Here is a 14296-nt window from a genome sequence, read left to right as displayed (position 1 = left end):
TATGAGAAGATGATAGGACACAAAAGTAAAAATTTGTGCCAACTTTTCGGCCAGAATTTCAAGCCTTCATCAAAGTTAAGAACAAAAAACTAGATAACAACCACAATGAATAAGAGGAATTACAGAATGATTAGAAAATAAGACAAAACAAACATTAAAGAAACTATATAAATAGTGTTGAAAGACATGTATAGTCCAAGTATTATAAGAAGATAAAGAAAGTAAGGATGAAATTAAGTAAGAGGAAACAACAAATAATAAAATATATATGAAAATCTAATCTGTAAATACATGTTACAAATGAAAATTATTTAAAATAAAGTGGTAAAGAAAACATAAATGTAAGTAAAATAACAGGATTAAAGAAATAACATAAAAAGTTATATAATCCAAAAGAAAGAAATATAAATATTTTAATTAAATAATAATTAACTAAAATTAAAGTTACAGAAAAAGATATATGTGTTACTAATGAATATGTAAGTAGAATACTACAATGAAAGAAATACAATATAAAGTTAAAGAGAAAAGGAGTAATTACTCATATTTACTTATTATAATTTTCATTTTTTAAATATGGTACATATATTTACCAACTAGAATTTCATAATTTGTTCTTTCCCCTAACTTAATTTTCTCATACAGCCTTTATGTTCTTGTAATACTTACACTATTTATGTATCTATAATGTTAGTGGCTTTCTTATTTTTTAATCATTCTGTGATTTCTTTCATTCTTTTCTAGCATTTGTTTTTAGCCCTGAAGAAGTCTTGAAATTCTGGCTGAAACATTGGCACTTATAGATAAATTTGTGTTTTTCACTGACTGCATCCCCAATCATCTTCTTCTTAAATAACTAATTTTTTTTCTGTTGAGTATTAATAAGTGTTGATGAAATTTTATTTTCTAAACAGTTATCTTTTAACTTTAAAATATATATTTAAAGGACAATTTTTTCATGTTTTTTAAATAAGATTTAATAAAAAAAAGGAATTACTTTTTATTTAAACATAGATGTAAAAAAAAAAATCTATAATGGTGTAACTTTATAATATTTGGTATGCAATCATGACAGTTCCCATCATTGCAGTGTCACTGCGTTAGCAGACCACGTTACTTATAGCTTCACTGCCACATGTACTGTCAATTGTCACACTGGAGCTAAGACAGTAAATGTTGCCATGACAGCATCTATTATACAGTTGCCACCATTGAATGATTGTAACTGCTGTTGCCATGGCTGTAAACTGTAACATTCTTTTTTATTTAAGAGCTAATAAATAGTTTTAATTGAGTAATCATTTTAAATAAAAATTGTTTCACAACAGTTATCTCTTTCTTTTAAAAATATAAATCATGCTGTAACCACTAATGTGAAATTTATTGAAGAAACTAGTAACTTTATTAGGACCTACTATGGGTGTTTTTTTTTTTCAGGTAGAGACCACTAGGTCTAAGTTATAAATAGTTTAATCCAGAATCCAGTAAATAGATACTCATATCCTGAATGAATTTGTGAATATCTTAAAAAAATCTTTTTTTCACATATTTGATTCCATAAATAATAAATTTTCTGGATAGCACAAGAGCCCAGTAGGAAAAAAGTCAGTTATTTCACCTAATTTTCTTTTATTAGGTACTTTAATGAAAACTATGTATAATTACACGTCAAACTTAAGGAGTCTACCAAGTATAGTTTAGAGAAACACAAAAAAAATTAATTTTTCATTTGGAGCTCCATATCTTTGAAACTACCTACAACACTAGAAAATCCAATAGAACATCATTTAAAATCGAGTACATTAACTTGGGCTCTAGTAGATCTGTTTACATTTAATAGTTTACAATAGAGTGCTTTTTTAACAAGCAACTTAAAAACAATTTATTTTAGAAAATATCATGAAAACTTCTACTCCTACAAAGATAAACTACTTAATAGCACACTAATTGCTGATTTTTCAGTGCATTTTTTTATAAAATGTTGCTTTTTAAAAAACTGTACTAGTTAAAATTGCTGAACCAGTAACTATACATAGTCTCCATTTAAGTAATAAAAAAATTGGTGTAAAATAACTCACCATTATCTTCTCTCCACATCTTGTACTAGGAGAACCAAAAATGGTACAAACTAATGAACAACAAATTAAATAAATCTTTATAAGATTCTCTTCATGAAGACTGGCAAAATATTTTTAAAATTTCTAGAATAGATTATAACAGTAAATGAAATATACTGGTAACTTGAATAATTTTACCCGATTTCCTTTCAGTTCTGCTATCTTCATATTACATCCTTCCATAGCTAAGAATTATTGTTTCACAATTTTAAAACAAATTATAGTAGTGGTTAAGTATAAAGGAGAAGAAAATAAGGAGGATTGACTGGATAATTATTAATTTCAAAATACCAAACAAGGGCATTACTATAGCAATGAAGCTTCTACCTAGTAACAAAGAAAAGTTACTTTTTATTAAACAGTGTATTGAGCAGACATCTGTTCTGAACTTGTTAAAATATTTTCACCAGGCCTAAATATTTTTTTAAAAAATTACTTGCAATTAATTAAAATATTTATTTTAACAATACATCTAATTAAACATGAGTTCTTATGACCTTAACAATTCTCTAAATCATTAAGAAATCAATGCAATGGTAATATCAATTCCTAGACTAAAAAGTTTATGAACTTAATGGGAAGATCAAAACAAATAATAAGTAGTTAATTATTTATATTAACAAAATAAAAAATATACAATTGTAGCACATGTCTGCCCCAACTTCCATAACTCAACATTTCATGACACTACACCAAATATAATACATTACAATAATGCAGTTTACAAATACAGTTTCAGTTCATCATCCTTTAGCATTTTTTCTCTTCTTTCTTCTGAGTAGGTAGGAGACCAAATCTTGCCTTTATCCTTATTCGCTGGCTGGAGTACTGGTCCTTCGGATTGAAACGAGCAGGATGAGCGCAGCTCGTTGGAGAACCATCTGGCGCAACATCGCTCAAAGTGTAAACCCTCTGGTTGTTTTCATCCAAATAATATTTGAGATACATGGCTCAAGAGAACAACTTAACACCAAACCACGTTTCGAACTGACAAACTGAAGCTACAAGCTCAAGCCAAACAATCATTAACGAATTTCACCAACGAGGTATGTGCCAAAGAATACCATAACACCGAAGTAGGTTTAGAGAACAAAGTAAAGGTGTGCACTGCCTAGTGGTGGTTTACTGAACCACTACAGATACATTGCTTAATTAACTGTTTTTCGGGATCAATGATTTGTTTGTGAATTAAATTTAAAAGCCACTTTTCTTTCACTTAACTGTATAAGAGAAATATTGTAAGAAAAAGTATTGAGGCCAAGCAAAATTTCGAATTCGTGTTTTCGACGTAAATACATGTTTCGAGGTCTACTGAAACCAAATAACCAAGTCTGGCATAATGGTCCCTATTTGTGTTTAGTAAACAGCTAACCTCGAAAACGTACGTTTAATATTAACATAGGGACCATTTAGATTAAAATAGATATTTAAGACGGTTATGTTATGGATGTATGTGCCTGGTATGTTATAGCTACTTGTTCGATAAAATCGATTGTAAGAGAATCTACATTTCTACAGTAATGCCCTTGTTTGGTATTTTGAAATTAATAATTATCTAGTCAAATCTCCTTATTAATAATGAAACATTTTTATAATTTGTTTGAAAATTGTGAAACACTAATTTTTAACCATGGAAGATGGTAACATGAAGTTACCAGAACTGAAAGGAAATCTGGTAAAATTATTGAACTTGCCATCATATTTCATTTTCTTTCATAATCTATTTTAGAAATATTTTAACAATCTTCATGAAAAGAATCTTTTAATAACTGATTTGACAATTAGTTAATTTATTATTTCCATTGAAAATATGTTTTCTATAATTAAGACTTAATTTTTTATTAATTAGTTCTTACTATTTTTCAAATATAATTCTTAGGCTAAACATGTCTTTTACACCTATTTATGTAGTATCTGTAATGTTAGTTGTTTTCTTATTTTCTAATCAATCTGTAATTCCTCCTATTCATTATGGTTGTTTTTTTGTTCTTAGCTCATATGAAGGCTGGAAATTCTGGCCGAAAGGTTAGCACAAGTTTTTACTTTTGTGTTCTTAATTGACTGCAACCCTAGTCATTTTCTCCTCGTGTATATAATCCACGGTCAACTATATACTCATCATAAAAATTAGTTTGTAATTGAAACTCTTTAGAAATAAAAATTAAGTTATTTTCAGTCCCTGATTCTAAGTTTTAAATTGCTTTAATGCTAAAAACAAAACATTATTTTATGATGAAAAAAAATGAAACATTATTTTTTATCTTGCCACAAAAGTTGGATTCTTACCCAGTCCCAGAACCTGGACTGGAAGGTCCTGTTGCCCCAATAGCCATGGGTAGGTTTTTCGACAAACAATTACTTCCTTACCTAAAGTTGTGATGTTTCTATAAAATCAAACTCCAGATATCAATGTGACTCTTAAGTATTTAAAACATTTACACGCTCGAATTAAATATTCAACGAGCCATACTTAAATAACTTCGAGAAGAACTTTGTATAGAACTACAAAAACTTAGTAACGGCTCCCAATTGCGTGCACGATCTAGTTTCGTATATATGAGCCCAATCGGCGCACCGAAGCTAATCAAGTCATAACATTTCTATGGAGACCAGTTTATTACTTATTTCTCTTTTATATATGTTTTTATTTTTTATATTTTGGTTTTATTTTAAAAAATGGAAACGGAAACAACAATAAAAGAGAATGACATTTTTTTAAAGTAATTACTTCTAGTAATCAAAATTAAAGGTACTTCAGAAGATTTTCTAAAAGTTAGGTTAAGCCCTGTTAAACTATTTTTTAACAGGCTAAATACACGTTTTTAGGTCCAATGAGTCCCAATGACAAGGACTCGCAAAATAGTCTCTGTGTGTGAACGGCCAAGCTCAAAGTTGGCAAAAAAAATTACCTATTTAAGGTTGGTATATCTTTGGGGCGTCCCTAGCAATTTTTCAATAAAATTCGAAAAAATCTAATGAATTATCACTATATATATTAAATTGTATACATTTTTTTCAAACTCTTTTGATTAAATTCGGTACATCTAGGTACCATAAGTGGTAGTTCATATCAGCTAGTTGTCATTCTTGTTGAAATAGTTTAACAGGCCGTAAATGCAGAATTTGCGAAAATTCTTGCTCTAAAGTAACTTTTATTTTTATTATCTGTGTTAACGCCATATTTAATAATTAATTTGTGAATAATCTGTAAACAGTATTGAATCCGTAGTGTTTAATTTAGTTACGTTTATTTTTATTTGTATTATTTTCATTAAAATTTGCTTATTCGAAAAGAAAGATATTTATTTATATTTGCGTTATAATTAAGTGTAATAAAAACTATTGCTGAGGGTTGTTAAACCGTTGCTAAGGCGTCGCCTAGCAGCGAACCGGCAACCTTCATTTATAATCAGTTGATGCTAATTAGTGGCCAATATATTCTAACTAGCCCTGTATGCGTTCAGTTGGTATTATTTTTAGATATTTTGAGTGTTTCGCCCAACATTACAGTCCGGAACCAGGCTTTTTTTGGTCATGCCTGCCTTTAATAAGTGCCCTCTTGACTTTTATACAGTTCGACTGTTGATGAGCCAGTACAGACGTGGGCCCACCAACGTTTCAAAAATTGGACTTGGGAACATCTCAGACCTTTCGGAGCGGTTACATGCTTCAGAATCCATCTTGTCTCTGACCTATCGATATCGATGAGCAGAATTTATTTTATATTTATTAATTTTGTAAATTTATTTATTTCAATTTATAATTTATTTTGCTAATTAATATTTTGTTTAAAAGGCCTTTTATTTTTACTTATATTCATTGTCTTGTTGTTCTTTGTTTTCAATTGTTAGATTAACCAAACAAATGTTTATACCCCAGCCAGTTTTTTTTTTTTTTTTAGTTGTATGTGTCCTCTTTTAAAGATTTTCTTCAAAAATACTTTTTCGATTGAGGTGGCTTTAGCAATCTGTAATATTTAACTATTTAGTATTGTTAAGAGTGTTAAAAAATTTAGATACCATTTTTGAAACTGGAAAATCGGAGACTGTCAAGCGTGCCCGATCTCTCCTTTTTCTAATTACAGTTACAAAGTATATGGCTTTTTATATATTTTGTTAACTGTAGGATGTAATTGGTAGGAAAATATTTATATTAGTTATTCACACTTCAACCCTAAAATTCAATTTCTTATAACAACAGAAACATAAAAGTTTATTCTTGAATGTTTCGTCTTGTATAATGCGCCGTCGCAGATTTTTTGTTTTTCTGTTCATATTGATGAACTATTATTATTATTTTTTTTTAATAAAAAAAGAAATATACCAAGTAAAAGAAATTCAATGAAGTACATTCTTTTGCATTAGTATCTGTTGCACGGAGGCGTAATCTTGAAACCTTGAGAATTTAAATGGTCCGTTAGCTTTGCAGAAAGACCAGTTGCACCAAGGATAATGACCCGAAGCAGTTGTAACCTATTTTTATTCAAGCTTAAGAACTTTATAATTTTTATTCAAAATAAAATTTAGACAGCAATTAAAGAATTGGATAACCAATAAAGAAGAAGCCATAAATCAAAAGAAACTTTAGAAAAACTCGATTTTTTGTCTGAATTTTACAGATGAACATTAGCCAAAACAGGCTGGAAAATAACGCTGAAAATGAGAGGCTTTGGTGATTAATTATTTAATCGAAGCTCTTGTCAAAAATTAAAATGAAAATTTTGTTTATTTGAAAAAAAAAATAAACAGTTCTCATTGTTAGCAATAATAAAAAATAGATAAATACAAAACATTAATGAATTTTATGAATAAATAGAGGAGAAAAATAGATATATCTGATTCTAACAGTAAAAGCCGATAAAGCCCGATCATTCCCGATTGCGTTATCTTTGTTAACTGTTGTATGCTTAGCAGGAACAACATCCATGGGCGTAGGCAGTTTTTCGCCAAGGGGGGGGACACAACTCGGCCCATTACATACACACTTGTAAATACATATATGGATAAGTACATATAGGTAAATATAGATATATAATTCCGCATTCCATGATAACCCCCACCATTTTATTGCTACTCCATAAAATTCAATCATTACATTTAAACATTTTATTAGCTATAATCACAATAAATTATTATAAATCGAGCATAAAATTTATTATTGTTGTTATTGTACATAAATGCATAAAAAAAATATATATTGCTGGCAAAAACCACCTATTCTACGATGGTTGCCTTCTTTGATTTATTTTCAACAAACATTCTGAGATTATTAAAATGGCAAACTTAAAATTATAATAGGAAGAATGGAATCTAAAAAAGGTTCTTTTTCATTCGTTCCCCCCATTATTTTTAGAGTTAAATATATGATAAATAATTGCGATCATTGAATGTTACCTTTTTAACCGACGTAGACCCATCTTGTCCCTTCGAAGGTGTGGTTGTGATCTTGTAATCCGTGAGGATTTCAACTCAACAATGTTACCTTCTTAATTATGAGATGTTTCCAGAAAGATATCATCTATAAACTTAGTTCACTATTTTCTTTATTATTTTTTTCCATGCGTCCCAAAAATCTAGGAGCCGAGGCTCGATCCTGCTCCCGCCAGCCTAGGCCCATGATGACTTCTGTATTCATTTTTCCTACCTTGAGAAATCCTTAGAAATGAATGTTTATGACAACAGAAAAATAAAAATTCTTTGTTCATAATATTTTCCTTCCCTTGTCTTAGAAATATTTTTATTATTTTTTTTTTTAAATTACAAAAATACTGATAATTTCAACACGGGCCCACCAATCTACACAAATTTTGGGGACGTCTGTAGTGTGCTAGTAGACGTTTGTAATGTACTAACTGAAAGTTTTGTGAAGCGTGCACCGAAAAAGATTTTTTCTTCGGATTTTGTATCACAGTCACTGATTATATTAGAATGAAACTCACAACTCCTTAATATTTTCCACTAATAATAGTGCGATGACTGTAGTGAAAAAGTAAGAAAACAAAGTTTGAAAATGGTCAACGTTAAAAAGAGGCCGAAACGTCATGAAAGTATATAAAATAGAATTGTTTAAAAAAAAAAAAATTATTCTGATATTATTTTATTTTTTACGATGTTGGTTTAATTCTAAGAATATTTTCTTTCAATCATTCTCATTAATAATCAATAATTCAAAGATGAATTTCCCTAAAAAAAAAAAAAAAGATACACCATAAGAAAGTTGTTCTTTATTAAACACACACACACATACATAGATATATAATTGAGAATCTCCTCCTTTAAAAAAAATTATATAATAGATGTTTGTTTTAAATAAAGCAAACACATACTTATCTACTAATCAAATTAATCAACCACTGATAACCAATATAGGTAATGCGAGCACGTATATGACGGGCTACACCTTAATTCAAAATCATTTTAAAATCCTACTTGAAGATACAACAGAATTTTTAAATTGTGCTCTTCCGTCCAGTCGTGTTTAAAAATTAGATCATATTTTTATCGAAGGGCACTGACGAATGCAACAAGCCGGGGATTCCCAGGCATCCGACACGTTCCTTTCTTCTGTACTCAGCTAATCGGGTTGCAGTCTCTCGTGCACCGTCGGTAAAACATGTTGCAAGATATCATAGCCAAGAAGAGATCAGGCCTGGAGTTGACCGAAGATGAAATTAAGTCATTTATCGAAGCGGTTGTGACCGAAAATCCAGCATATGAAGCACAAATAGGTAATATTTAATAATTAATTTATTTAATATAGTGAAATCTTTCTTAACGGACACCCCTCTATAACAGAAAACTCTCTTAAGCGGAAATTTTACTAAGGTCCCGATCCATGGGTGACCCCGAGGGAGGCAGAAGGGGCAACTGCCCCCTCCCCCTAGGAATGAAAAAAAAATATTAATTTAATGAATTGTAATAACTAATAAAGTACTGCGACAGTTATATATAATGTTCTTAAAATTATCCTTTTACGTGTTGAAATGTAATCTGCTAGACTATGGCCTGCTTCTTCTTGTTTTAATCCTGGTTACGTCCTTGTCCCGACCATGAATTAATACATTAATTAAATAATTCATTCAAAGAATATTAACCTATAGCTCAGGAGTAGTAGGGACTACATAAAATAATACCTATAACAAATAATATTAAAAGCTTAGGGAACTCAAAGGTTCGATGCCGATACCACCAGCCATTCTCTATATACACCTGTCCAATCTCAAACTAGCAAATCAGTCTTGCTGTAGTCCTCTCGCTTACGTTTCGGTCTACCCTCGGACGTTTACCTATCTATAAAAAAACTGGATATCATTTTAAATTTTTAATTCAATAATTAATTACACAAGAAACTAAACAATGTTTTTCTGAATCATTACAGAAAATCTAAACAAAAATAATAAAAAATCAAACGTGGCGTAAGCTGAAACAGAGGTTTAGTTTAAAAAAAAACTCCGGTAGTCCCAGAGATTATCATAGTTTTTGGTTTGCCCCACAAAAATAATTTATTGATTGTTATTTACAACTGTATAAAAATATATATACAACAAATAAATTTGGTGTAAGTGATATAATGACATGATACAAACATGTGGAGAATCTACCCATTGATAGAACTCCAATAATATTTCTAGATGAGAAGATCTCGAGACCATCTTCTTTTTAGACGCCTAGGAGGATTAGGTAATGAAGGAGAAGCCAGGTTAGATACTAGTGGGTTTGGGTGGCTGGGAAGTTTATCATGGAAGGATTATTATCTGGTTATGGCCAAATCGGCAACATATGGATCGTTGATTCCTAATGGATCCCTTGATTTGTGACAAAGTAAGGAACTTTAAGGATTTGGAATGTAAGGATCGGATTCCAGAGGAAGTTTAATCGAGCCCCAAAGCTCAACTCCGTATGTCCAGATAGGCCTTATAATAGTCATGTAGATCAGTCTTTTGTAATGGATTGGCAATTTAGACCGTTTGTCTATTAAATGTTATAATAGTCGAAATCGACGAGCAGTTCCTTGTCTTTTCAGTCTTGAATGAGGATTCCATGTCAGTTGTTTGTCGAGATGTAGTCCTAAGTAACGGATCTGTTCGACAGGAATAAGTAAGGTATTATTACATATTATATTAAAGGATACTTTGGGCAAGAGGTCATTGGTTTACGACGAAGGGCAAATGTGATTTGGTGGGATTTATTGGAATTAATCCTCCAATTTTGGCACCATTCTTCAAGGGTGGTCATGTGGGTATTGCAGGGTTTCCTTGCTCGAGTTAAGTTTACTATATGGCTCGACTTTGACAGGGACATCATTTGGCATATTTTCACACTTTAAAAGTATTTCTGATTGTTTCTCGAAAAATGCTTCGGTTAATACTGTTGTTTCTTTCAATTTCTTAACTCCGTATGTCCACCCACAAAAAGATACACTGGGTTTTTCCAACATCTTTACAATCAGACCTCATTCCTGCGTAAATATTTACATGTAAAAAAAATTTTAATAAAATAAATATCAAACATAAAAAAAATATAGATAAAATGAAAAAAACGGGAATTCCCGTATGTTATCTAAGAACTTAATAATTTATTTTTAGGATAATTTTTTTTTTTAACAAGTGCATTTCAATTTAAAAGAAATATTTATTTTAAACTTTTAATTAAATGATTAATTATTCTAGTAAATTAACAATTCTTTTTTGGAATCATTATCTGAAATTTAAAAAAACATAAAACAGAGTGATCTCTGGCCGCTGCAAAATCGGAAGTAGTCACAGAAATAAACCGTAGATTCACAAATGTGATTTTTGCACTCAAATAATTTTTTTTCAAATTGATTTTAAGTATAATGCTTTTTAATAATTGCATCTGAATTTTAAATAATGACCAAACAATTCTAAAAACTATGTATCATTTTAAAATGTTAACTCAATAATTAATTAATCTATTAAATAAAAAAAGTTTTTTTCGGAATCATTATAGAAAATCTAAAAAAAAAAAACCGTGCCCGTGTAGGCGACATATTTCCGTGACAACGTATACTCTATGCTAATATTACATAAATATAAATTAAAATCAATCCAATGTTATATATTTGAAATAATAAACCAGTTCACATATTGAATTCAGATATTTATTTTTGCTTGGTTATACATTAATTAATATTTATACATATGATATAATATCCATATGTTAAACGAAGTCAATTTCCGTTACGGGACACTTTTTCTAACATGGCATCCCGCAAAATGATTTATAAGACGTTGTCACGTCAAAAAAAATTAAAATAAAATAAATAACTAAATTAAACATGGAGTGATCTTTGTTGCAAAACCTGAAGTAGTCAAAGAAAAAAAAATGGGACTAGCATATGTGATTTCTGAATTCAAATAATTTATTTTAAATTGATTTGAAAATATAATTCCTTTTTAACAAATGCATTTCAATTTTAAATAAGTTACTCATATGATAAATTATTAATTTAAATGATAAACTTTTACGTAATTATTTAGAGAGTTCAACCTTTAAAATAACTCAAGAAATTAATTACCTGATAAAATATACATATCACATTTTTTACATATATTTTTTTATCAATTGTATCTTAAAATATCTTTTATTAATATACCTCTCATATTATCTTCACTGGTTTGGAGTACACATTTTAAATTACATGTGTCTATATATATATATGTTTGACTAGATTGTGATAGAATTTACTTAGGGACTGTATTTGAATAGACAAATTCAGGTAGTGTTTGTTAACTACAATTATTGAACCGAAAAAAAAAAATATTTCGGGCAAAATACATATTTTTATAAGCATATCGACAATATATACTTGGATTCTTCCTTCTTTTATTTTTCTTAAATATAAACTTTCTGTGATGGTTTGGATTCCCTCAACGCCTTTTCACTATCTAGTGAAATAATTTATCACAGTTTTTGGTTTTCCCCCAAAAAGATACACTGGGTTTTTCCAACAACCTCTTTATAAAAAATTAAATACACAACACAAATAAAATTAATTTACAATCTGCTTAAATGTGTTTATCCTTTTTGTCATAATAATATTAGATAAATGAAATTAATTAACTAGTCCATGTTTTATTTTTAACTTTCTAAGTATTTTTGGACTGTTGATGTGAGTTGTGGGTACTTTTGTATTATTTATTATATACGCTCTTATATTTCAGGTAGGCTAACATGACGGGGATCGAACATATGCCAGCTACTACCTTCGATTTAAACTATTTTTATCAGAAAAAGAAGTAAAAAAAACAAAAAAAAAAACATAAATATTGTAACGAGGTTATCCCATTCGGTCGATGAGATCGGTCCGTTCAAGAACGACGTTTTAGTCAGTGTGAAAAAAAGGTTACAAATGGAGTTTTTTGTTATTGAAATAATTGTGGATGTTCTGTGTTGGTTCTTTACCGGCAATACAAAAAAGAAATTGTTTTGGCTCCTTTTTTATCTCTTGGCCCGAAAATCACGTTAAAATATACTCATAGAAATGATATTAGATAACATTTATTAAATTACATTTTCGTTCAAGTATTTTTATAAGATACTTGTTAGTTTAATTAACTAACGATATACTGTTTCTTTGATATACTCGACGATTCGGCCACAAATGCTTTTATACTATCCAATCCAAACTACTCTTACACATGCTTGGACAGGCGCGATTATGCAAATGTGTAGCAGCTCCATAAGGCTATGGAGTCATACAATAATTTTGCAACATTTTATAATTTTATTAATTAATCCATTTATAATCACATTTTTTAGGAGCAATGTTAATGGCAATAGCCATAAGAGGTATGTCATCAAAAGAAACGATGTATTTGACTAAAGCTATGGTTTTAACAGGTAAGATATTTTGAACTTTATACTAAAAAACTACATTTACAAAAAACATTGAGTCTTGATAATTATAAAAAAAAAAAACTTTTGGCCTTTGTTTCGCAAGGTGGAAAAGAGGGCGCAACCAAGCTTAAATGGAACACTGTGGCCGTTGATAAACACAGCACAGGTGGAGTTGGAGACAAAGTATCCATTCCTCTGGTACCAATCCTCGCAGAGTTAGGGCTCACTGTTCCGATGGTACGTTTAACAGATAATTTAACTTGATTAATTGGTTTATCTTCCAATGAAATAAAAAAATAATTTTATCCTTAGACGATTGTCTCCTAGCATTAGGATTAATTGTATGGCAAACATATAGACATTTTCAGTATGCAGATTAAAATTACATTAAAACATTAATGGTAATCAATACATGACTATACACATTGTTCACATTAATGCAGAGGTGTAATTATGTAGTAGGTGAAGGAATAGGTGTTGTTTAAAGAAAGGAATGAATGAGGATTGGTTAAGAGAATTAAAGAAGGAGGTTGCACATATGACGAAGGATTTGCTGAAGGAGGCGGTTCCATAGGAGGGCATATATAAATCAGTCGGTATGGATCTAGTAATTAATGAATGGATGGATAAACGTAGAGTGAGGAGTAAAGGATACAGGTAGATTTTTTTTATTTTAAAGAATTGGAATAGGAAAACACGGAGGAGGTATTGCCTTCGAGAGGTTGGATAGAGCCACTTCAATTCGGGAGGTTGGTAGAGCCACTTCAATTCGGTATACCAGCGGGAGACTTGAGAGCGCCATGGAAACCCAAAGATAATCTTACGAAGCAATTCATGAGTCTCTTCAGTCTCAAATCTAGACCAGCTAAATGTGCAGTTAGCCCTCCGTAGACCAAGGAACCGTAGTCGAATAAGGGGAAAACGAGAGAGCATACTAGGAGCTGACGGGTATTCTGAAGAATGAAATCAAGTAATCTTAGAAATCATAATGAGGTGTAGATAGTTGACCGTAGATTAATGATTGGAGAAGTTTGTCGGGGGGTGCGGTCAGCAAAGAACAACATAAATAAACAAAACCATATTTATTTTATTTTATGCCGACGTTTCGACCTGAGTTTCAGGGCTATGAATGAACACTTCATTGTCTATCATAGTGTTCAATTTATTTATTTATTTATTTTTTCAGTTTTCTAGACACTACTTGCATATCTTATATTATACATATCTTCTTACCTACATGATATTATATTTCATCTGTCACTGTTTTCAATCTACTACCATCCAATTCCACAATTATCAATCAATTAAAAAAATTTTTTT

The 14296-nt window shown here is 30.1% G+C and overlaps 3 protein-coding genes across 3 annotated transcripts in view; 1 reads left to right on the top strand and 2 right to left on the bottom strand.

The window, feature by feature from the left end:
- The window catches only part of LOC136797001 (tektin-4-like), a 7481-nt gene extending 6298 nt beyond the window's left edge, over window positions 1-1183 (bottom strand). Inside the window, exon 1 of the mRNA XM_067052354.1 lies at window positions 1157-1183. Coding sequence (XP_066908455.1) covers window positions 1157-1183 — 27 coding nt within the window. The remainder of the gene's footprint in view (window positions 1-1156) is intronic.
- A 1694-nt stretch (window positions 1184-2877) lies between these two features.
- Nop10 (Nop10 ribonucleoprotein) lies at window positions 2878-3203 on the bottom strand (the record flags this gene model as incomplete). The annotated part of the gene is given in 1 exon segment (XM_014421266.3): window positions 2878-3203. A coding segment is annotated over 1 exon segment (188 nt), but the record flags the coding sequence as incomplete, so codon positions are not given.
- Window positions 3204-8522: 5319 nt separating this feature from the next.
- Window positions 8523-14296, top strand: part of LOC106681106 (pyrimidine-nucleoside phosphorylase) — a 23536-nt gene continuing 17762 nt past the window's right edge. The window contains exons 1-3 of the mRNA XM_014421265.2: window positions 8523-8844; window positions 12899-12979; window positions 13080-13213. Coding sequence (XP_014276751.1) covers window positions 8730-8844; window positions 12899-12979; window positions 13080-13213 — 330 coding nt within the window. The 5' untranslated portion in view covers window positions 8523-8729. The remainder of the gene's footprint in view (window positions 8845-12898; window positions 12980-13079; window positions 13214-14296) is intronic.

The sequence above is a fragment of the Halyomorpha halys genome, unplaced genomic scaffold (assembly GCF_000696795.3).
Source record: "Halyomorpha halys isolate HHAL.00 unplaced genomic scaffold, Hhal_1.1 Scaffold309.1, whole genome shotgun sequence".
In the NCBI taxonomy this organism is placed as follows: Eukaryota; Metazoa; Arthropoda; class Insecta; order Hemiptera; family Pentatomidae; genus Halyomorpha; species Halyomorpha halys.
Note: the sequence above shows the minus strand (reverse complement) of the source record. Positions and strands in the feature narration are given on the sequence as shown.